Source organism: Fusarium verticillioides, chromosome 5 (genome assembly GCF_000149555.1).
Source record: "Fusarium verticillioides 7600 chromosome 5, whole genome shotgun sequence".
NCBI classification, from domain to species: domain Eukaryota; kingdom Fungi; phylum Ascomycota; class Sordariomycetes; order Hypocreales; family Nectriaceae; genus Fusarium; species Fusarium verticillioides.
The window spans coordinates 2372289-2392413 of record NC_031679.1 but is presented as its reverse complement, the minus strand read 5'-3'; the positions used below and the strand labels follow the sequence as shown (position 1 = coordinate 2392413).

At 49.9% G+C, this 20125-nt stretch overlaps 8 protein-coding genes and 1 non-coding gene across 22 annotated transcripts; 3 read left to right on the top strand and 6 right to left on the bottom strand.

Annotated features, from left to right (window-relative positions):
• Positions 1–14: 14 nt before the first annotated feature.
• On the top strand, positions 15–6235 carry FVEG_15108 (hypothetical protein). 6 transcript variants are annotated; one of them, XM_018904204.1, is made up of 4 exons: positions 15–390; positions 442–2401; positions 2460–3186; positions 3237–6235. In XM_018904204.1, the coding sequence occupies exons 1-2, from the start codon at positions 179–181 to the stop codon at positions 1148–1150; spliced, it is 921 nt and encodes a 306-aa protein (XP_018746307.1). In that variant the 5' UTR covers positions 15–178; the 3' UTR covers positions 1151–2401; positions 2460–3186; positions 3237–6235. The 6 variants fall into 6 exon arrangements, with proteins under 6 accessions (XP_018746307.1, XP_018746305.1, XP_018746304.1 ...); XM_018904205.1 differs by having other exon boundaries at positions 67–390; positions 442–2179; positions 2232–2401; positions 2460–6235; XM_018904202.1 differs by having other exon boundaries at positions 2460–6235.
• FVEG_02649 (mitochondrial outer membrane protein porin) lies at positions 1307–3134 on the bottom strand. The gene is made up of 5 exons (XM_018890052.1): positions 3003–3134; positions 2639–2761; positions 2400–2430; positions 1690–2192; positions 1307–1626 (listed from the first exon to the last, which is right to left on the bottom strand). The coding sequence occupies exons 1-5, from the start codon at positions 3045–3047 to the stop codon at positions 1477–1479; spliced, it is 852 nt and encodes a 283-aa protein (XP_018746309.1). The 5' UTR covers positions 3048–3134; the 3' UTR covers positions 1307–1476.
• FVEG_02650 (asparagine synthetase) lies at positions 4010–7000 on the bottom strand. Of its 7 annotated transcripts, XM_018890053.1 has the most exons (10): positions 6819–6945; positions 6611–6661; positions 6527–6552; positions 6436–6462; positions 6343–6378; positions 6134–6282; positions 5077–6069; positions 4739–5022; positions 4585–4689; positions 4116–4507 (listed from the first exon to the last, which is right to left on the bottom strand). In XM_018890053.1, exons 1-10 carry the CDS (start codon positions 6842–6844, stop codon positions 4465–4467), a joined length of 1740 nt encoding a protein of 579 aa, XP_018746310.1. In that variant the 5' UTR covers positions 6845–6945; the 3' UTR covers positions 4116–4464. The 7 variants fall into 7 exon arrangements, with proteins under 7 accessions (XP_018746312.1, XP_018746310.1, XP_018746311.1 ...); XM_018890054.1 differs by having other exon boundaries at positions 4585–5022; positions 6819–6965; XM_018890059.1 differs by having other exon boundaries at positions 4585–6069; positions 6819–7000.
• A 545-nt stretch (positions 7001–7545) lies between these two features.
• On the bottom strand, positions 7546–9513 carry FVEG_02651 (SUMO-conjugating enzyme ubc9). The gene is made up of 4 exons (XM_018890060.1): positions 8942–9513; positions 8733–8893; positions 8652–8675; positions 7546–8597 (listed from the first exon to the last, which is right to left on the bottom strand). Exons 1-4 carry the CDS (start codon positions 8974–8976, stop codon positions 8344–8346), a joined length of 474 nt encoding a protein of 157 aa, XP_018746317.1. The 5' UTR covers positions 8977–9513; the 3' UTR covers positions 7546–8343.
• FVEG_02652 (hypothetical protein) lies at positions 7647–12253 on the top strand. Its single transcript, XM_018890061.1, has 4 exons — positions 7647–10334; positions 10385–10587; positions 10646–11188; positions 11250–12253. Exons 1-4 carry the CDS (start codon positions 9839–9841, stop codon positions 11346–11348), a joined length of 1341 nt encoding a protein of 446 aa, XP_018746318.1. The 5' UTR covers positions 7647–9838; the 3' UTR covers positions 11349–12253.
• Positions 11031–12407, bottom strand: FVEG_02653 (hypothetical protein). The gene is made up of 2 exons (XM_018890062.1): positions 11961–12407; positions 11031–11910 (listed from the first exon to the last, which is right to left on the bottom strand). Exons 1-2 carry the CDS (start codon positions 12276–12278, stop codon positions 11554–11556), a joined length of 675 nt encoding a protein of 224 aa, XP_018746319.1. The 5' UTR covers positions 12279–12407; the 3' UTR covers positions 11031–11553.
• Positions 12408–12551: 144 nt separating this feature from the next.
• On the top strand, positions 12552–14891 carry FVEG_02654 (aarF domain-containing kinase; the record flags this gene model as incomplete). Of its 3 annotated transcripts, XM_018890063.1 has the most annotated exons (3): positions 12552–13084; positions 13140–13290; positions 13345–14891. In XM_018890063.1, the coding sequence occupies 3 exons, from the start codon at positions 12771–12773 to the stop codon at positions 14671–14673; spliced, it is 1794 nt and encodes a 597-aa protein (XP_018746320.1). In that variant the 3' UTR covers positions 14674–14891. The 3 variants fall into 3 exon arrangements, with proteins under 3 accessions (XP_018746320.1, XP_018746322.1, XP_018746321.1); XM_018890065.1 differs by having other exon boundaries at positions 13140–14891; XM_018890064.1 differs by having other exon boundaries at positions 13027–13290; positions 13345–14888.
• Positions 14892–15250: 359 nt separating this feature from the next.
• FVEG_15109 lies at positions 15251–15324 on the bottom strand. The gene has a single exon. It is a non-coding gene; the product is annotated as a tRNA-Val (tRNA).
• A 336-nt stretch (positions 15325–15660) lies between these two features.
• Positions 15661–20029, bottom strand: FVEG_02655 (hypothetical protein). The gene is made up of 2 exons (XM_018890066.1): positions 16998–20029; positions 15661–16951 (listed from the first exon to the last, which is right to left on the bottom strand). Exons 1-2 carry the CDS (start codon positions 19871–19873, stop codon positions 15967–15969), a joined length of 3861 nt encoding a protein of 1286 aa, XP_018746323.1. The 5' UTR covers positions 19874–20029; the 3' UTR covers positions 15661–15966.
• Between the last annotated feature and the right edge of the window lie 96 nt (positions 20030–20125).

Here is a 20125-nt window from a genome sequence, read left to right as displayed (position 1 = left end):
CGCATGCTATTTACCTCCAGAGATTACATCATCGAAAATAATAATCTACCTTAGGTACCTAGGAACGCCTCCCACTCAATTACCCGAATCTTCTGCAACATTTCCAACGGCTCCCCCTAATTTTTCCTCTACCCTCTCTACCGACCTAGACATTCTCTTTCCTCGGCCGTAATGCGGCATGCCGTTGCGTTCCTCTTCCCTCTGTAGCCTGCGCCCCGCGCCAATTCTTTCAACATGTAGCAATGAACTGCTCCGGTGTCGGACATCAAACATCGTCGCAATTGGGCTGCGAGCTCAGCAGCGAAGAGGGCGGCATGATGAGGTCGCGCGTAAGAATCACTACGAGAGGCTTAAGATAAGGCACGATGCAACACCTGCTGAAATAAAAAAGTACTGCTCCTAACTCTGATGCTTGTGGGGTGCGGGAAGCTGACAGTTCAGGTCTTTCTATTCTCTTTCAAAAACCCACCATCCCGATGCAAATCCATCTGATCCAACCGCATCTTCGACGTTCGCCCTGATCTCCGAATCATATACTGTTCTGTCTGACAAGACTCGTCGAGCAGCCTACGATCGCGATGTCCTTCGTTTGCACCACCACCCACCACAAACTCACTCCCATCGCGGCTCTTACCACTCTCATCAGCCTGGCGGTCGCGCACCGTCAGGTTTGAGTCGCAGGAGAGGTACTTTTCGCGGTCCGCCGCCTAGCTTTTACCGCAGCGGAGGCTGGGGAGAGCAGGCAGATAAGCGTCGCAAGGCCCATGAAGAGAGTACAGGTGGTGGAGGCACATCAACACACGAACACGGCGGATCGCATAGTCGCCAGAAAAGCCCATGGGGTGACCCTTTTAGTCATGAGTCTTCCCATGGGGGAATGGGACCTGGAGATGACCCTTTTGGACACCAGAATGATGTTCCTCACTTTGACAAGGCGGGACACACGCGAACACATCGAAGAGAGGACCAACGGCGCAAAGATAGGAGACAAAGGAGCGCAATGGGCGACGATGACATTGGCTTCGAGACTCAGACAACCACCACGGGCCATTTTATTATAATATCGGGCATTCTCGCCACTGCAATATTGGCGCCCCTCATATATATTCAGTTCATGAGCATTGGGCAGCGAAAAAAGAACAAGACTTGAGCAGGGATGCACTGCAGACAGGAAGACCGGGTGTGTCTCCCAAACAATAAGTATCATTATCAGGCTTTGAGTTCCTCATCCCTAGATTTTAAGCGGTACCATTACATCAAAATATTTCATAGACGGAATCTATTCCTGGGCAGCACGAAACAACTTGCCATCATATGATCTTCGAGATTTTTTATTGAGCATAATCTACATCCCCGGAGACCACCGCAATGCAAGCCTGAAAGGTATGAGGAGCTGCTGAGGGGAAAACAGCTCTGGAGCGGATGTTTTAACAAAGGTTCTCTGCCATTGGGAGATCCAACACTTCTGGGAGAAATTTAGCCCTCGAAGGTGAAGCTGGCACCGAGCTTGTGGGTAGCCTGGTCGAGCTTCTGAGTGTCGAAAGAGCCACCGAGACCCAAGGTGACGCCCTCTCGGAGGAGGACGTTGTAGGCAAGGGCAGCAATACCACGGTCGTTGATCTTGACCTATATTTCGGAGCACGAGTCAGTCACGCATTTCCACAGCACCCGAAGTCTGTGTGTACGAACCTTGGTGAAAGAGACAGGGTCGATGCGGTACTTGCTGGCAACCTCAAGGCCGACAGCGTTACCGGTCTTGGAGTTCCAGGTAGCCTTGGCACCAGCCTCGACCTGTGAGTTGACCTTGTGGTAGTAAGAGGCAGCGAAGACGCTGAGGTTATCAGAGGCGGTGATGGCAGCGCTGTACTGAGGAGCAGCGTAGCCAACAGCAGCACTGTAGGCGGTCAGAGCAGCCTTGTTAGCATCATAACCAGCGGAGGCACCAGCCAGGAAACCCTCGTGGCCAACAACAGCGTCGACGTTGGCAACAGGGCCCTTCAGGAGATCGAAAAAGGCACGGCCGTGGAAACCGGGTTGCTTAAAGTGGAGGTTGAACTTGGCTCCCTTAGCGGCGGTAGCAGGGAGGAAGTTGAAGAGACCCTCAAGCTTGAGTCCCTTGGCGAGGGAGTCGGCGACCTCGATCTTGGTGTCGAGAGCATTGGCGGTGTTCCAGGTCTGGGTAAGGGTCAGGCCTGTACGGGAATAGAACATTAGCAGCTGAGCATAGCCAGGTTGAAGTAACGTCGCAAATCCGACCGGCCAGCCTGATTTAGGCCCGAGGATTCGCGAGACGCTGAGAGAGGGGAGATTCTGTTTGCGGCGGGGTTTGGGTATGGGTTGTGGAGACTGAGATGGTGAAAGCGAAGAAGGTGTTGAAGAAAAAGATGGTGATGCCGTACCGGTAGGCTTGTCGGTGTATTTTCCCTCAATCTGGAAACTAGTCAGTAACCCGAAGACAGAAAAAAATAACATCCCAAAGGGCAAGGCCGTTTTCTCGTTTCGATAAGAGCTCGTTTGTGATGAAGATGTGAATCGAATTGCTCAACAGCACCAAAAGCCGCGGTTGACCGAATACTAGCTTCCGAACCACCGAGGAACAACGGCTTGCCATTGGGTTTGCGGAAATGGGAATGCTTACAGCAGCAGAGGTGGCCTTCTCGTGGCTCGACTTGCCAGTAACCTTGAAAGCAACACCGTTGGGGGCGGTGTCCTTGAACTCGAAGGTGGTGGCAGAGAGATGGTAGAAATCCTTGTTGAGGAGCTGTGAACGGCGCAAGAGTTAGCAGAGGTCGTAAACTTCAAGAATCTGTAGTAGTAGATGATCATGCGGAGCAGACCAATGCAACAGGGGATCTTGCGACTGATGCTCCAATCCACTCCATGATATGAGCTCCGAAAGCGCGAAAAATGAACAGCTCAATTCTCGATATTGTCACAGCCCAAGAAAATCAAAACAGAGGAATCCGAGGTGTCGAGACGACGGAGGGGAGATAGAAGCATACATCGTTGGCCGGCTTGGCAATGTCGGAGAAGGCAGGGACAGACATGGTTGCGGTGGATGGTATCAGGAGATATAAGTGTCAAAGGAAAGTTGTGATGAAAATGAAGTTGGAATTTCGACAGAGATGTGAGAGAAACGAACGGACGGGGTAGGAGAGTGGGAGATGATGGAGCCTACCTTATTAGGTACCTTTCCTAGCATGGGAAGACTCACACAGGGCTGATCTCTTACACAGGGCTTTCTTGTTGGGGAACCCCGCTGGAACCAGCTCATGCTCAGTGCATAGCTAGGGAAGCTCTCGTGCGCTAGGCCCTAAAGACGCCCTGTGCGGCGCCTAGCAAGGAATTGGATTTGCACATGGGTAGCCCAAGTCGGCTGATGTCGGGACTGTGTCACATTGTCACTTGGCCGGGTGATAAAAACGCAGCGTTTAGCTGGAGATCATGTAATTAATTTAAGCCATATCCCCCAGAGCCAGGGCCCACGTGGAGGGGTAATGAACAATGGCAACGAAAAGAGTTGGTCAAAGACGAAGGAGAGAAGTCAATTGGATGATAGGCAACATCCATTTCCCGAGGGACAGACCAGACCAGACCATCCATGATCGCAACCTCGAATCCCCTCCACTAGGTAGGTAGGTACCTTAGGTTGGGAGTCATTGCCTGATCCTCCCGATTTCAGGCTTCGTACAGACGAGATGTCATTGTGTTAGTAGTAGAGCTTTGGGGTGTCAAGTCCATTCGATGCAATCATCTCGCTGCCCAACGAGTCCTTCATCATCATCGTGTCCTTCCATCCATATCCCTTATTCAGTTTGCATGTTGTCAACGCATGAACAGCTCAGAGACTAACAACTAACAACTCATGTGACTCCATCACTAACTGCCCACTACTAGCAGCTGAAACAGCACTTCAGACCCATTGGTTTGATAGGCATTGCCTGCAAGGAGGCTGAGGTACTCCGTACTTCCCAAGGTATACCAAAAACGTTTTCTGATAAATCCGTAAATTGAAAGCCGAACTCGACGTGTCCATGTCCGGCTTCATTCTCGTCTATTGGTCCGTTCGGCCACACCCTCTTTCCAACCATTTCATGTCAAGACCCTTCATGCATAGACAAATCAGGACGACACATTGCACCTACTGCCACCTTCGAACTGCGGTGAAACCGGTCTTTCATCGACACTTGCACAGGTACGCAAATTATGCGATCCTTTGTTTCTAGAACTTTTGTCTTTTGTTTTCTTTCCCAAGTCCCTATCTTTCCGTACCTTTTCCCATCGTCATTCCGCGGTTGGTTGGTAAGCAAGATCCAAGACGCCTTTTCTCTTCTTCCAGGAGAACGACACCCAAGACATACACTTCATATTCCTTTTGGGCCAGACATCTCTTATATGGCAGTGTAAGTTACAATGAGGCAAGCAAGCTTGCCGTGCCTGATGTTTGCTCAATTCACTATATCATTAAGCCGCGTTATCGTATTTGGCGTTGTGAGTGGAAATGGCTCTGCAACCAGACATTAGCAAGCGTGTTTCCTTTCGGACCACCAACCGTCCAGCTCTGGGGATAGAGAAGTTACGTACCGGCCACTGGGGTCAGTCTGCTTGGACCAAGTGGGAGTCCAGCGCATGACGGTCGACGCGCAGTGAGGGGGGAAGTGCTCATCAAACATGCATCGATACCAGTAACTATTCATTGTTAGTCTCATTCAACTGCACGAAACCGGTGTCAACGTACGCCTCCTTGGTATCGGGAATATCGTTGCCCCACTCAGGCTTGGGGTTCTTCATCATCTCGTCTGTCACCTGCTTCTCGGCGTTGTCCTTGAGTGCGTCGATCCAGCCGTAGCCGACACCATCGGAGAACTGTTCCTTCTGTCGCCAGAGGATGTTATCAGGGAGATAGGGCTGTTCGTCAGGCTCGTCCGAGGTGTCGAAAGCCTTGCGAATGATGTACTTCTCAAGTCTGTCCTTGGTGATCATCTTCTCTTGAGGATCGATGTTCATCGATGTTTCAAGGAACTAATATCACTCTTAGTTTCTGGGGAACAACTGGTTTAATAGAGCTGAACTTACCTCCTTATCGAGGAAGGGAACACGAGCTTCAAGGCCCCAAGCGGAGGTGGACTTGTTAGCTCGCAGGCAATCAGCCAAGTGAAGGTTCTTGACACGACGAACTGTCTCCTCGTGGAAAGCCTCCTTATCAGGGGCAGCGTGGAAATACAGGTAACCACCGAAGATCTCGTCACTTCCCTCTCCACTCAGAACCATCTTGATACCCATGGCCTTGATCTTTCGTGACAAGAGATACATGGGAGTGGAGGCTCGGATGGTAGTGACATCGTAGGTCTCAAGGTGAAAGATAACATCTGAAAGAGCGTTGAGGCCATCCTCGATGGTGAAGGTCATGACGTGGTGCTTGGTACCAAGGAACTTGGCGACCTCAAGTGCGGCCTTGTTGTCCGGAGAACCAGGCAGTCCGATGGAGAAGGAGTTAAGCTGGGGGAGGTATGTCAGAGTATCGAGGTGATCATCATCGTCAACACCGACGAGACCCTCACCGGTGTCAGGGTTTTCGACAGGGAGAACGTTGCCGTTAGCCTCCAGAGCCTGTTTCCGAAGTCTGGTCACCTCACGCTGAGCGATAGATGCTGTCAGACTCGAGTCAAGGCCACCAGAAAGGAGAACTCCGAAGGGGACTTCAGCCATGAGTCGCTTTCGGACAGCTTTCTCGAGAGCATGTCGGAGAACCTTATAATCGACGGGGTTGCTGGGAACCTTCTTAGGGTCCCACCAAGAAGGGTTAAAGTAGCGAGTCGTCTCGCCAGTCTTGGAGTCGTAAACGTGACCGGGGGGGAAAGCAACGATCTTGTCACAAACGCTATGCAAGCACTTCAGCTCGGAGGCGAAATAAACGGTTCCGGGTTCCTTGGAGGACCAGCCCTGGTAGAAGGTGGTGATACCAATAGGGTCGCGGGCCGCAATTGTGCGATCTTGCTTCTTGTCGTAGAGGACAAAAGAGAACATGCCATCGAGGTGGTTAGGGCAATCGGTATCAAACTCGGTGTACTGCAGGAAATTCATTGTGAGCCTTTTATTCTTCCTTAAGCTATCCATGGATTAGTCCTCTTACCAGGGGAATGATAACTTCGCAATCAGATGTAGTCTTGAAGTGGTATTGCTCCTTGAGGTTCTTTCGAATGTGACGATGGTTGTAGATCTCACCGTTGACAGCAAGAATGATGCTGTCGTCGGCGTTGGTCAGGGGCTGGGCTCCAGACTCTGGAGGAATAATCGTTAGCTAGGTAAAGGATGAGTCTATACCCAAGACTTTCAACTCACCAACACCGACAATGCTGAGACGCTCATGGCAGAGAACTAAACCAGAGAGTCAGAACTAGAAGCTTTTGTGCTTTGAGAGTCAATTGGGCTTACTAGTATGGTTGGCAATCACGCTTCCACCTGAACATTGGAGTTTAGTACTTGCGACCGTGAGGGCTACTGCATTGGTGCTGCTTTGACTCACTCCAGTCGGGGCCACGGTGACGGATTCTGCATAATTCAGGTTAATTTGGAGGGTAGTGCCTTGATCGACCAGTGTGATACATACTGCTTTGCGAGCTTCAAAGCCGTGGGCTTGAACTTTTCCACGTCAGGATGACTGCAGGGACGCAAAATGTTAGCCATGCCATGATTCTTCTTTCCCCCTCCGACCGCGGGGTGATTTCAATTCCAATCCCAATTGATGGCGGGGTCCTCATGCCCCTCCAAACCACCAAAACAGATCCATGTTCATTCTCGCAAGGGAGGGAGCGTACCGATGACAGGCGAAGATACCACACATGTTAGCGGTTGCTGGGATATGCGCGCGTTATGTGTGTATCACGAAGGTGAGTGCTTGAAGAAGAATGGTAGGAGGAAGAGAAAGGGCGAGGCAAGATTAATATTTAGCAATAGTTCGGGCGGGCGAGAGAAAAAAGAGGAGTCATATGAAACTCCACACTCCTTCCGCCGGCACATAACAGGCGATAAGTAGGTACCAAGATACCTACCCTCCATGGGTACTACCTTATACTAAGGTATGTAGGTACCAGAACAGATACGTAGTACCAACCAATACTTCAAAGCCGCAAGGTTATTAGCGGTTAACGGCCGTGGCCGATACAATCATATGGAAGTCTTTGACTTGTTAAGGTCATCCACCAAATGCTCCGCTGCGGACGCGAATGAGCATCTCCCCACTACCATAGTGACCAGCCTGCCAGCATGAGTGAAGATGCCAGGCCAGTTCATTTGTGCTGTGAGGGTCTTGACAGCTCGACTCGTTTACTTCAACTGAGACCTAGTCTCCATCTTCCTCGCTTGTAAGTGGACGGAAGAATCAGTCCGCTGATAGATAAAGGCTTTGGGCTTCTGCGGCGCAATCATGTCAAGCCAAGCCAAAATATTTTTGGAGGTGTGAGTAAATCTCCAGGCCGATTTCGGCTTGTAATTCGACAGACTTAATTGGCAGCAGGGAGCAGTCCAGCCCTTGAGCTTGTGCGTTCCCGGCCCAGTTTACATAATCTAAATAAACTTTGACTTATGGACTTGATAAGGGGAATACAGCGGACATGCGGCTCTTGATTGTCACGTCACAAGACCAACTTTGACAGGCTCTGATGAAAGTACTCCATACCTACAGTAATAAAAACTATGTATGAACTGAGAGTCCCTATGCCATCGAGAATGGAAATCAACATATATTTATCAGGACATACGAGATTCTTGATAAAGAAACTGTTCTCCAAAACTTAAACATAAGGCAGCCCCATCACATATATCACTCAGGCCTTGTCATATCAACTCCCCATCAACCCTTTCCCACCACAGCTTTCACACGAGCGAGACAACCGCTCTCGTTTACGACGTAACCGAGTGGGTCGGGCATATCCCGACAACGCAGCCGCAAGTGATTCACTCGCCGGTGATGACCCAAGAAACACGGATCGACAAGGGTGGTTAGTGGCTCTTCGACAGTCCCGGGACAAATGGTGTCTTTACGAAATGAGGACTTCAACGAATTTCAAAAAAGCGCACTATCGCAGCGAACTGCCTGCTCGTTCTCCAGTATAAAAAGGATCTTGATGACGTTCCGCTAGCACCTATCTCCAGTTGTATTGTCAACTCTCCTTGTCATACTGTGATATATAGCGTGTTTCCGTAATGCGTGGAGTCTACTTCATAGACTCTGAGTAACTTTCCGCCTTGGTATTTCCCTTTAAACGCCGTAGCCTGAGGTGCCTTACAAAGAAAAATTTGGTCTAAAAGGTCTCTTCTCTCCCAACGCCTCCGAACGCTTCATCAAGGTGTGGGGTTCTCGCGAACCGTACGGCGAACTCGCTTCTCGTACTCGGCACGATCTCTCTTGAAGAGATTGTATGCCTCTGCTTGCGCAGGTGACTCGGGGTTGGGGTCGTTGAGAAGGTCCTGGATACCGAGAAGGATTTGTTTGACGGTGATCGCAGGCTTCCAGGCCTCCTCTTCGTTGAGGATGGACAGGCAGACAGTTCCTGAAGGGTACACATTGGGGTGGAACAGCGGGGGGACAAATTTGCCTATTTTTATATTAGCAAGGCGGCCGTCACACATTAAGGTCGAGAGGGTATTACACTTGGGAGGCTTTGTAGGGTACTCTACGTTGAACAAGTATTAGCGCGGTCCGAGCAATATCGTGTGGTGTTGGAACTTACCATCAGGGAAAGCGATGGTCAGCTTGAAGAGTCCGCCAGACCAAATGGTGTTCTCTTTGCCAGGGATTCCGCATTCCCAATTTTTGACATCGAGTACACCTTCTTTGGTACGCTGTGGCTTGGCATAGAAACCAAAAGGATGGTCTCGTCGCCACTGCTTCCTATCGAGATTTCAGTCGAGTCCGTGGACTATTCATTACTAATCTCACCTCTCCTCTTGTAATCGGTTCTGGCAAAGCGCCATGATCCCGTTGTTCAACGATGTCGATCAGAGGTGGGACGAGGGTGACGAGGTTTGCAGGCGAAGAATATGAGAAGGAAAAGATTGTCGAGAATCGCCTGAGAGATCGGAAAGCTGAGGTGCGACACGAGTTGCGGCAGAATAAAGAGTCACTGGAGAGGAGCTTGCACAGCTCTAACTAACGGCCGAGCTTTCGGGTTGCCGAGTGAGGAAAATGCTTCAGAGGGGAAATATCTGACACGGAAAGAAACAAATCGAAAGTCAGCTCGAAGGCGAAGGCGAAGGCGAAGGCGGGACCTATTGTTTGCGCAATCGTGCCCGAGGTACAATTCACGAAACGACGTCTTGTTGATGATTCGATGCACAGGCCAGAACCTGTTGTCGTTGGTTGAAAAGACGCCAGTCGGGGGCATGGATGCTTTTCCGGCAAACCCCGCTAAGTGGTCACCTAAATGCCCAGGGCCTCAAGCTAGGTCCGGGGGTTGATTTGCGCTGTTGCGGCTTGTTGACCTTCTGAAGCCTTTAGGTACTGTAGTGAGGGGCACTTTTTGAATCAAGTTGGAAGACAGCCCGTTTGAGGTGCGAACCTGCTAGCGCCGCATCATAGGTCACCTCGGCTCAGTCATTGAGTTAAGCTGGAAGCAGGCGGGCATAGATCCCTCAGATTGCCCACGTACCTATAAAAACACTTACGGCTTGGTACCTACATCACAAATCTTCACTCTATTGACCTTGCGCCATCTTTGTCCTTTCTTATGAGGCAGTGCCTGAACTTGGCTGACTTTCATCATTAATCTTACTTCATCCGTTTCCTTTGGCAGAAGTGGGGGGCGTTCGAGTGCTGGGAAACGAGGCAGATATCATCATGGGCGCGGACAAAGACACGGAAGTCGCCCTGAAGGAGCAGGTCACGGAGGGACTCAAAGATGCTGCTCAAGAGGGCGTTAAAGATGAGGTGAAAGAGGACAAAAAGGATGAAATTGAGGATACCACAGACCTCAAGACCAAAGCCGAGGCTGATGCTGATGCTGCTACCTCATCTCACAGTCTCATGCCTGATGCTCCAACCGCACATGCTGCTGCCACTAGTCTAGCGACACCCTCTCTAGATTCAAAGCCTCAGAACTCTGCCTTACACGAGGCTCCTGCTGAAGATACTGCTACTGATGATGCTGTTCCTCAAGACTCGTCATCCAAAGCTGCCCCGCAACAGCCCGATCCCCAAGAAGCTGCCGCCACGACAGAAGCTGTAGCAGAGAAGACTGACGCTTTGCCAACCCCAGCACCAAAGGCCGTTGTAACTGTTGACGAAATAGACGAGGTTCCAGACCCGGACGAGGACGACTTGGATGATTTGGATGGTTGGTCAAAAGGCACAGAGATGTAAGGAAACCCAGCTGACTGTTCTTAGATATGCTGGAAGAGTTCTCTGCCGTTAAGCTAGATCAAACCAAGCCTCCTGGAGCTGCCGCTGCTGCCTCCAGTAAGCCAGAAGTTCCCAAAGGCTCTGCATCCGGCAAACAACCTGAAGTGGAGGATGCGTTCTCAGAAGATGAATTTGCTAGGCAGCTCCAGGCTGGTATGGCTGACCTACTGGGCGAACTTGAACAGTCTGTGCGTTTCACTTCATCTAGCATGACCAACGAAAATATGATTGCTGATACAATTACAGCCTGACATGCAAGCACAGTTTGAGGATATCTTCAAACACATCGCTGCAGCAGAAGGTGCTGGTGACGCGCCACCTCCAAGCACTTCCAAAGGGCCTTCTTCTCAAGCACCACCTGAGGATGCATCGTTCCAAGATACTATCAAGCGAACTATGGAGCGCATGCAAGCTTCGGGAGATCAAGCTACCGCTGCTGCTGCCTCTGGATCCGCTGATGATTTCATGTCTGAGATGCTGAAGCAGTTGTCTTCGGGCGACCTTGGTGATCTGGGAGGCGACGGCAGCGAGGAAGAATTCTCCAAAATGCTTATGGGCATGATGGAGCAGCTCACTAACAAGGAAATTCTATATGAACCCATGAAGGAACTCGATGAGAAATTCCCTGAATGGCTTATCAAGAATCGTGACTCGACACCGAAGGATGACTTGAAGCGCTACGAGGAGCAACAGTCCATTGTACGAGAGATAGTGGCCAAGTTCGAAGAGAAGACGTACTCGGATTCCAATGCGGCGGACCGTGAATTCATTGTGGATAAGATGCAAAAGGTATGATTCATCTGCCTGTTATTCTCACTGGTGGGGCCTATATCACTAACAAGTTGTCCAGATGCAAGCAGCAGGATCGCCCCCTTCTGATTTAGTTGGAGACATGCAGTCAGCACAAGATGCCCTCAATCCAGGAGATGAAGCCTGTAACCCTCAGTAGATAAGGAACTTGGTTATTGACCCCAGGCCATCTATATACCCTTTCTCAAAATAATATGTGTGCACATCTGACGATATCCACTGGCACTTCCTGAACGCCGTGTCCCCTTCCTGGGTAATCCGATTAACCCCAACGCCAAGCGAGTAAACGCGCCAAGTTGAATAGCGAAAAAGCAAGAGTAAAAGCAAAGAACAAAGAAAGAACATTATTGCATCTCAATGTCTCCAGAAGTATCAATCTGGTTTTGGAGTCGGAGCGGCTCATTTTGTTTGAATTGTTCTTGCGCTATGAGCTCGGCAAAGACATCATCATAGTCTTCGTCTGAGAGCGGAGGCGAGGGTGGACGTTGTGAAGAAGCCATCTGCTGTTGCTGTTTCTCATAGGATGCAAACATCGCTTCGAGCTGCTCTTCCTCATCCATCATGGTTTCATCCTCGTCTTGTTCCGGAATGGGAGGTTGCTCTTGGTAGAAAGTCATGGCGTCCTCGATATCCGCCTCGGTAATGTCAGGAGCGTCATGAGACAGCTGTCCTCGGTCGGCAAGATAATTTGTCTTTAGAAACTACGATTAAATTAGCATCATCCATAATACATCAAGGGATATCTCCTTACCTGTCCCTCTATATCTCTGCGTTGCCAGGCCTTGTCTTCACGGCTCTGTCGCACATTCTGGAGGAAGACCTTCCGTCTTCCTTCGTGTAGCTCATCCCGCTTCTTGTTCACTGGGTTTGGCCGATTGGGACGCGAAGAGAATTTGAACTTTGTGGGCTTTATGGGAGAAGATTGAATTTGACGCTGCGGACAGACGTTTCTGTCAATTGGTGAGAGTGGCGATGATGCGCGCACAGGTGAAGAAGAGAGCGGCGATGACACAGCAGGGCGATGGTCCCACGAACCGGAGAAAATGGGCGAGGGAGAAAAAGACATCATATTTCTGATATTTCTGATTGTGCAATTTTTGACGATGTTGCTGTATGAGATTGTAAAGGACCCATACGATCGATGTAAATGTTGGAGGGAGCTCAACTTAAGGAATTACATCGATTTCGTGTTGTACTTTGGAGATGCGTGGTCGTGTAAAGAGGTGACCTTAAACGCGTTACGGTCGCGGTCGCGCAGTCACATGACGTACCTAACTAGTGGGTAGTTCGCCCCCGAAGATCGCACCCGGCCCAAGCCGAGCGATAGACGGAGGTTTGTCGGAATCGGCACACCCAAACAAAAAAACTGTCGACTTGATTTTGGTTGACGACATGATCTACCTAGTTAACTAAGCCTACCTACCTTAAGTCTGGTGTCTGCGGTGTCAACCTGTTTCTATTACTTTCCTGCTAGCTTTTCTTTTCTTTTCTTCCTTAAGAATGAACAATTCTATTTTACTACATACTATTTCTCCTTCTTAAAAAGTCCATCGGCAGTCAGATGAACGCCTTATCTGTTTCGGCCTTTGCGAATCGCATCGCCACTCGATCATGGACCTGTTCGACTTGCAGAAGTCAGTTGGTCCGAAGTAAGCCCTTGGGAGGTCTCAGCGCAAGAGGTTTCGCATCGCGAAGAGGCTCGAGGAAGAGCAATGGCCACAAGTCGGGCCCTAAACGACCGCTGTTATATGCCTCGGCTGGTGTTGGTACCGTAGGCGCAACCGCGCTTGCATTCACCGACGACATCAAGAGTAGTTATGAGGCGGCAGAACGTACAGGAAGAGTTGCGGTCGCGCTCGCCGTGTGTATCAACGAGTATGTGGTTACTTGTCATTAGGTGTAGGCGGTACCGAACTGATATATCGAGTAGTTACCGGACAACACTGAACGCTAGAGAAACGACAGCGGACCATGATGCACAGGAGAGCATGCTCAAGGCATGTCACAAACGATGCGCCGAACGGACTCTCGTTGTGTTGGAAAAGAATGGCGGCATCTTTATTAAACTCGGCCAGCATCTGGTATGACCTCCACCAACTTCGGAGCTCGAGTGATCGGACTAATTGCTACGCCAGAGCGCCATGAATTACCTATTACCATCCGAATGGACAAACACGTTCATCCCCCTGCAGGACAAGTGTCCTGTATCTTCACTTGAATCGATCGAAGATATGTTTCGCAAAGATACAGGAGAAGAGCTTTGGGACTATTTCTCTGATTTCGCCCCTGAACCAATTGGCGCTGCCTCCCTTGCTCAAGTACATCTGGCATCCATCAAGGGGTCAAACCAGAAGGTTGCTGTCAAAGTTCAACATCCTGAGCTTGAAGCATGGGCACCCCTGGATCTAGCTCTTACCCGGTACACATTTTCGACCCTGAAAAGATTCTTCCCCGAATATGATCTTGAGTGGCTCTCTTCTGAGATGGATGTTTCTCTTCCCAAAGAACTCGACTTCCAAGAAGAGGCCAACAATGCCCGACGTATGAAGGAGCACTTCGCCAAGATTCCACAGTTACCCCTGATTATCCCCGAGGTCATCTGGGCTAAGAAGCGGATCATTGTTATGGCGTGCGAAGCGGGAAGCAGGCTCGACGATCTGGAGTATTTGGATAAGAACGGTATTGACCGAGATGAAGTATCTGCCACGTTAGCGCGTATCTTCAACGAAATGATCTTTGGTGATGGTGCACCCCTGCACTGTGACCCTCACGGTGGCAACATTGCAATTCGCAAGAACAATTCCCGCCGGGGCCTTGGACGAGGTCCTAACTTTGACGTGATTTTATATGATCATGGTCTTTACCGCGACATTGAGCTTCCTTTGCGAAGATCATACGCCAAGATGTGGCTTGCGGTTATTGATGGTGATATGGATCGAATGAAGAAATATGCACATGAGGTTGCTGGTATAGAGGACAAGGATTTCCCACTTTTTGCTTCAGCAATCACTGGTCGAGACTACAGTATTGTTAGCAAGTCTGGATCTATCCTCGAGACGCGAACAGCGGATGAGCAAAAGACAATGAGCGGGGCTCTGCAGGAAGGTCTCATTGTCGACCTCGTGCAGCTTCTTAGCCGCGTGCCTCGTATCATTCTTCTAATTCTCAAGACAAATGATCTTACCCGAAGTCTTGATGAGAACCTCCAGACACGGCAGGGTCCTATACGTTCGTTCATGATCCTCGCACGATATTGCACCAGGACCGTGTTCCACGAGAAACTTGAAGAGATCGGTCAAAACGGATCATTCCTCTGGCCGCTCAATGCTGTGCGGGTGTTTGTTGCATGGGTTGGTTTCATGCGCGTGGAGATCAAGTTAGAGGCCTTCGAACTTTGGCTATCAACCAAGAGAATGTTGGGCCTAGGCAGTTTGGAGTTTTCAGGCGCGGCGTTACAAAAGTGAAAGATGACAACGAATTAGAAGATGTATCGATATAGAGTATATATACCTTGCTGACATGGCACACAGAGCATATAGAAGCCAGTCACAGAAGGTTCACGATGCAATGCATTCATATCAAGCAATAATCCAATTGCGTTTCAACTGTACAATGCCTCATCTTTGCTTTCCAAATAGGTTGATATTCTGCACTGCAGACCATCTCTCCATAATATCTGTACATGTTGAGTCTAAGAAGAAAGGCAATGGGCAAGGAGATCTATGCCTATACCCTTCTCACGAAAGTACGAATCTCTATTCGATGACACGCAGAAATGCCGTGTATTGTTCTCCCTGCTGATTCGTCAAGTTCATGAAATGTATGGACTCACAAACAGAATCAGACACAACTTCTTCAAAATATGTAGACTATTTACTACATGTCCTATTCTTGGCCTGAGATGGTATTTTCGAATCATCATGTCAAGCTTATGCAGGCGTCATTAAACTTGATGGTTCTACCAGATCCATACTGAATGAGGCCTAACGATGGCTAGGATGACTCCAATGAGCAACAGACGACTGAAACTGCAAAAAATGGTGGTTCCGCCCGGGATCGAACCGGGGACCTTCTCGGTGTTAACGAGATGCCATAACCAACTAGACCACGGAACCTATTCGCTTGTGAGTAGGGCGAGCCATAGCCGGCTCATTGCACCGGTTCGAAGATGCCCCCAGGACGACGATAGTACTGATAGGTATGGTTGAAGTAATCACTACGAAACTTGAGTTAGTAATACAAACAAACCGAAGCGGGCGTTTCTAAATACCGAAGGCTTCCTTTATCATCAGGTAGTACGGAGTAGAGGTGGCGCTATGGATCTCGTTCGCTAAGACGGCCCCGGTTCGGTCCTGGACAGACCTACCATTCTAGTAGCTTCAGTCACTTGTGTCATGTGTTGTAGATATGCATAATGGTGGTCTTCTTTCTCCCTTTGCAGAAAATGGTGCTGTAGAATCAGTGGCTCAGGAGGCTGATAGTCATACCTAAGCCTCAGTCAGTATGTGACCACATTACGATCACCAAACTACCTCCTGAGGTGATGTCTAGTTGAGATAACCATGAATAAGACAACCAAGTGTGGATGATAGACCAACGATGCACAGGCTTAACAAATTAAATGCTGCATTTAACACCTTGGATATAGTATCGATAAGATATCGTGTCTTGTCCATCCCAACTCCGCGCCATCCCATGTTAACTTTTCAAACCTTTCATATATGAACCAAAGAAAAGAACGAATTCTCTGCGCCAGCTTATTCAAACGAACCCTTACCCAATAAGCCACCCACGACTCCGACTCTCCTCTCTGCCCCTTTGATCTTTCTTTCTTCTCTTTTTCGCTCGCTCTGCTCCAGCTTTGCTCGTCTCTCGCTGTCACGAGCAAAAGCATGTACACCGCTCTTCTTGCTAGCTCCCTTCTTGATCTTGGCCTCCTCCCCAAATCCGCTCGCTGGTGCTGGTGAGCCAGAGCTTGTTGTAGAGACCGTGCCAGATACAAATGAATTTGTGGTAGCGCGGCGAAGCAGAGCGGGGACTTTGAATGAGGAGCTTGATGCTGTTGCAAAGGCAAGGCGGCCAGTGCTAACGTTGGAAGAACCATTGCGTTTTAGACTGATACGATCAACAACAGCGACACGGCCACGGCGGGGGTTGGAGGTATCATTCTCCTTATCGCTGCGAGTTTCTGCGGTAGTATTTTCTTCGCCTTCGCTGTCTGAACCGACTTCAGTTGCAGGGATAACTGAACCATGGGGTTCTTCCAACAGATCGGACAAAGTTTCGCGAACCTCACCGATATTGGAGGGCTTCTTGCCATCCTTGGTCCTACGCAGATAGCTAGGGACCCTGCTACCCGTAGGACCGAGAACCTTCTGAGGTTGGCTATCAGGAACAGTCTGAGCCTCGCTGCTTTCATCCTGAGACTGGGATTGTGAGGACTCAACAATCTCCTCTGGTGCATCCAAAAAGTCCATTTCATCATCACTGCCACGATCCTCGATCGTTCGTAAGAAGGCCTGATTTCCGGGGTTCTCGGCTATCTTCTTGACACGCTCGTCGGAAAATAGAGCTTTCTGCATTTTAGCAAACTGTCGACGCTTCATTCGACGACGAGCCTCGCCATCATCGTCTGAATCGTCAAGGTCGTAGCCTGCACCTCGCTTACGGCGAAGCATGCCAGTCGTGATATCCTTGAAAAGCTTCTCTACCTGCTTCTCGTCTTCTGCCTGCTCTCGAGCGCTATGGAAGTCAGTCTTGTTGTAAATGATTCGGATGTAATACCTACGCGTATAAAGCGGCAAGTTTGGCTCCGTCAATGTCGTTACTAGCAGTGTCGTCTATGATGTCCTTGAGTGAAGCGGCAGACTCATTGTCACTGTCCTCGCCATCTGCACCACCCAGCCCAGCATATTCATCTTCGGATTCCTCGGCTTGTTCCTGAATCATCTCTTTCGCCTTGCTGTTTTTGTGGTCAAACTCGGGTTGGAGACGTTTCTTATGTTCGTTCTTAGCACCCTCCCTCAACGCTTCAAAAACATTATCAGTCTTCTTTGCCGATGCCGGCTCTGGCGTTTCCTGAATGCGTTGAGATGTCTCCATTCTGCGGCGAAGGCGGCCACGGCGGCCGAGTGGTGAAGCTTGGGTCGGGTCGTCCTGATCGACCAACATGGTCTCTGTAGTCGAAACTAGTGCCTCGACAAATCTGTTCTTTAAGGGTGTTTGGGCTTGGAGCCCACCATCCTGAGTGAAATCAATCATTTCGGAAATTTGAGTGCTCTCTTCCTGAAGCAAGCTGTCCAGGCCGCGCATCTGAGACTGAGAAAGATTGAGGGTGATGTCTTGAGTATTCTTTTGGCTGTCTGCGATCATGTCCTCCATGGGCTCGTCCATGGTCGCGGAGAAGTTGGAGTCCGGAAAATGATCAAAATCGGGCATCAAAGATTGGGTTGGACCATCTGCAGAATTCATTTGGCTGTCGTCCATGGTACCAGCGAAAATCTGCGTGAGACCGAGACCAGCCGGCCCCTGTACTGGCAAACCAGGGATAAAGTTCTTCTTTGCTGAACGGAGGACTGATCTAGGTGCAATTGGAGATTGGGTGTTTGGGGCTGTTGGTGACATGTGGACAGTAGTTTTTGGTCTCGGTGTCATTTCGACTGCGTCCTCCTCCTCGTCGGAAAGAACAATAGGCTTTCGCAGTCGTCGATGTCTCGTGGCAGGGAGCTCTTCTATATCGTCTTGAACATCTTGACTGGCGACAAGATTTGCATCGTCATTCTCATCAGCAGAGGCCTCAGACTCTCCATCTCGAGCCTCGACTTCGACCATGTTATTGCCATCTGTTTGCTCCTCGTCACTGAGTTCCTCCTCATCCTCAGATCCGGACAACTCGACAACTGATCCTTCTCCGTCAGCTTCGTTTCCAGATGCCTGATACTCGTCGTCCTCGCTGTCATCCCAGGCCAAGGGGTCGACTTCGCCATTCTCCTTCGCTTCCTTCTTGGCGGCTGCTTTCTCTTTTTGCCTGATCATCTGTGCCTCCACTCTTGCCCTAGCGACGATGTCCTCAGCGTCTTGCATTTGACGCTCACGCTCTTCTGCGGTCTGAATAACGACACCTTGGGCCTTAAGCAGATCAACTCTGCGGTCACGCTCTACCTTGGCTTGCTGCCGAGCCTTCTGATATAGATAGGCTTGGAGTTCTCCTGCTGTCATGCCGTGGTTTTCGTTCTTTCGCCTTGTCTCCTTGCCGGGAGATTTTAGTTGGGCAAGGGCGCGTAATGCCTGAACGGAGCTGTGTTCTTGTGCTTTCTTTGCTGGCGCCATGTCGAATACAGCTCGAATCTTGTCCTTAGCGGTGGTTGTAATCTCCAACTCGTCATCCGAATCTACCAAAGTCACGTTGGCCCTCACTGGTGGGAGCTTGACTCGAAGTTGGCGCCTCGAGTTTTGAACAGGCTGTTCCTGTTCGGTTCGAATCTCCACAGCCTTCCCCTTTCCTTTATCTGGCTTGAGCCTGGTTGTCTCAGCCAGGCTGTCTATAGTTGGCAAGTCGAATTCATCATCACCAGCAGCGGTTTCTGGATTTGTAACGGCCGTGGCAGTCTCTTTAGAAACTGGCGGGGAACTCGGTGGTGTATCGGCATCCTGCATCTCAACATCGCTGTGTGGTGTCGGGACCCTGCTCGAGCTGGCCACATCTGGTTCTGGCTCACCAGCCGGGCGAAAATTGAAACGCTCAAACAGACTGTTCTTGGTGATCTTCTTCCGTGTCTTGGCTTCATGTGCCAACTGCATATTTCTCGACATTCTCTGAGTTTCTCTCTTCATCTCCTCGATGGCCTTCTTGCTGGCTTTCCGAGCACTGGGTCGCTCGGCCTGTGTTAGTCGTCGGCCGCCTTCATCGTCGGTAATACTGGAATCATCGTCATCCGAGACCATCTCTTCCATCTCCTGAGCGACTTTTTGTTGCTTTGCCCGTTTTTCGGCCTCTATTGCTTCTTTAGCGGCATCTTCGTCACGCCTCTTTTGTCTGCGGCGCTCCAGCATCGCTTTAAAACGCTCGGGTTTGGGGGTAGGCATATCAACCTCTGAATCAGAACCATTATGCATAGATCGGGTTGGTGAAGTTCGAAGAGGCGATGATACGAAAAGTGCTGGGCTGGAACCACGAGGGGTGCGTTTCGAGGCTGGCGATGAAGGTGCCTTGCGAACTAATTTTCGGCTTGCAACAGGAGCGTCGTCCTCTTGCGATTCAGCATCGGGCATGCTAATATTGTCTGCCTTATCCACTTCTTCAGTCGCCTTCTCTCCTGGCTCGTCAGTCTTCGCTATGCGATCCCCAGTAGTTTCTTTTTGCAAAAAAGACAAATTCCCGGACTCTTTTTGTTGCCATGACCGTTGCATCCTAGCCGCCAGCTTGCCTCGTGGCCTATTTATGACATGATCCGATTCATCGGACGCTTCATGATCAGATGTGGGCTGAGTTGGTAGGTCGAGGCGATTTTTTGAGTGTTTGCCTGTGTATTGGTTTGAAGAGGATACTTCATCGTCACTACTCTCAAGAGCTGCAAGCTGCGCTCTGAATCTGGACTGTGGTGAAAGTGGTTCGGGAGTTCCGCCCTCCAAGGAGTGGGATGCGGCTCGTGGGGGAGTAGCCATTGTGATATCGATGGTAGTTATGATGTAGATAGAAAGTGGTCAGCGAAAAGATGGAAACAACGAGTAAATTAACATCTAGTCCTCGGCAGTGAATGATATTTTTGACATAAGAGTGGATGTTGATCTGTGAGAGACTGAGGATGATGGAAACCCCCCAGTCTAAGTTGTAGTGGGGAGCTTAACGCGACGCGCGGGCCATGGAAATGCGTTGGCGTGGAGAGACGCGTTGATACGCATCAATCACGCGCAAAG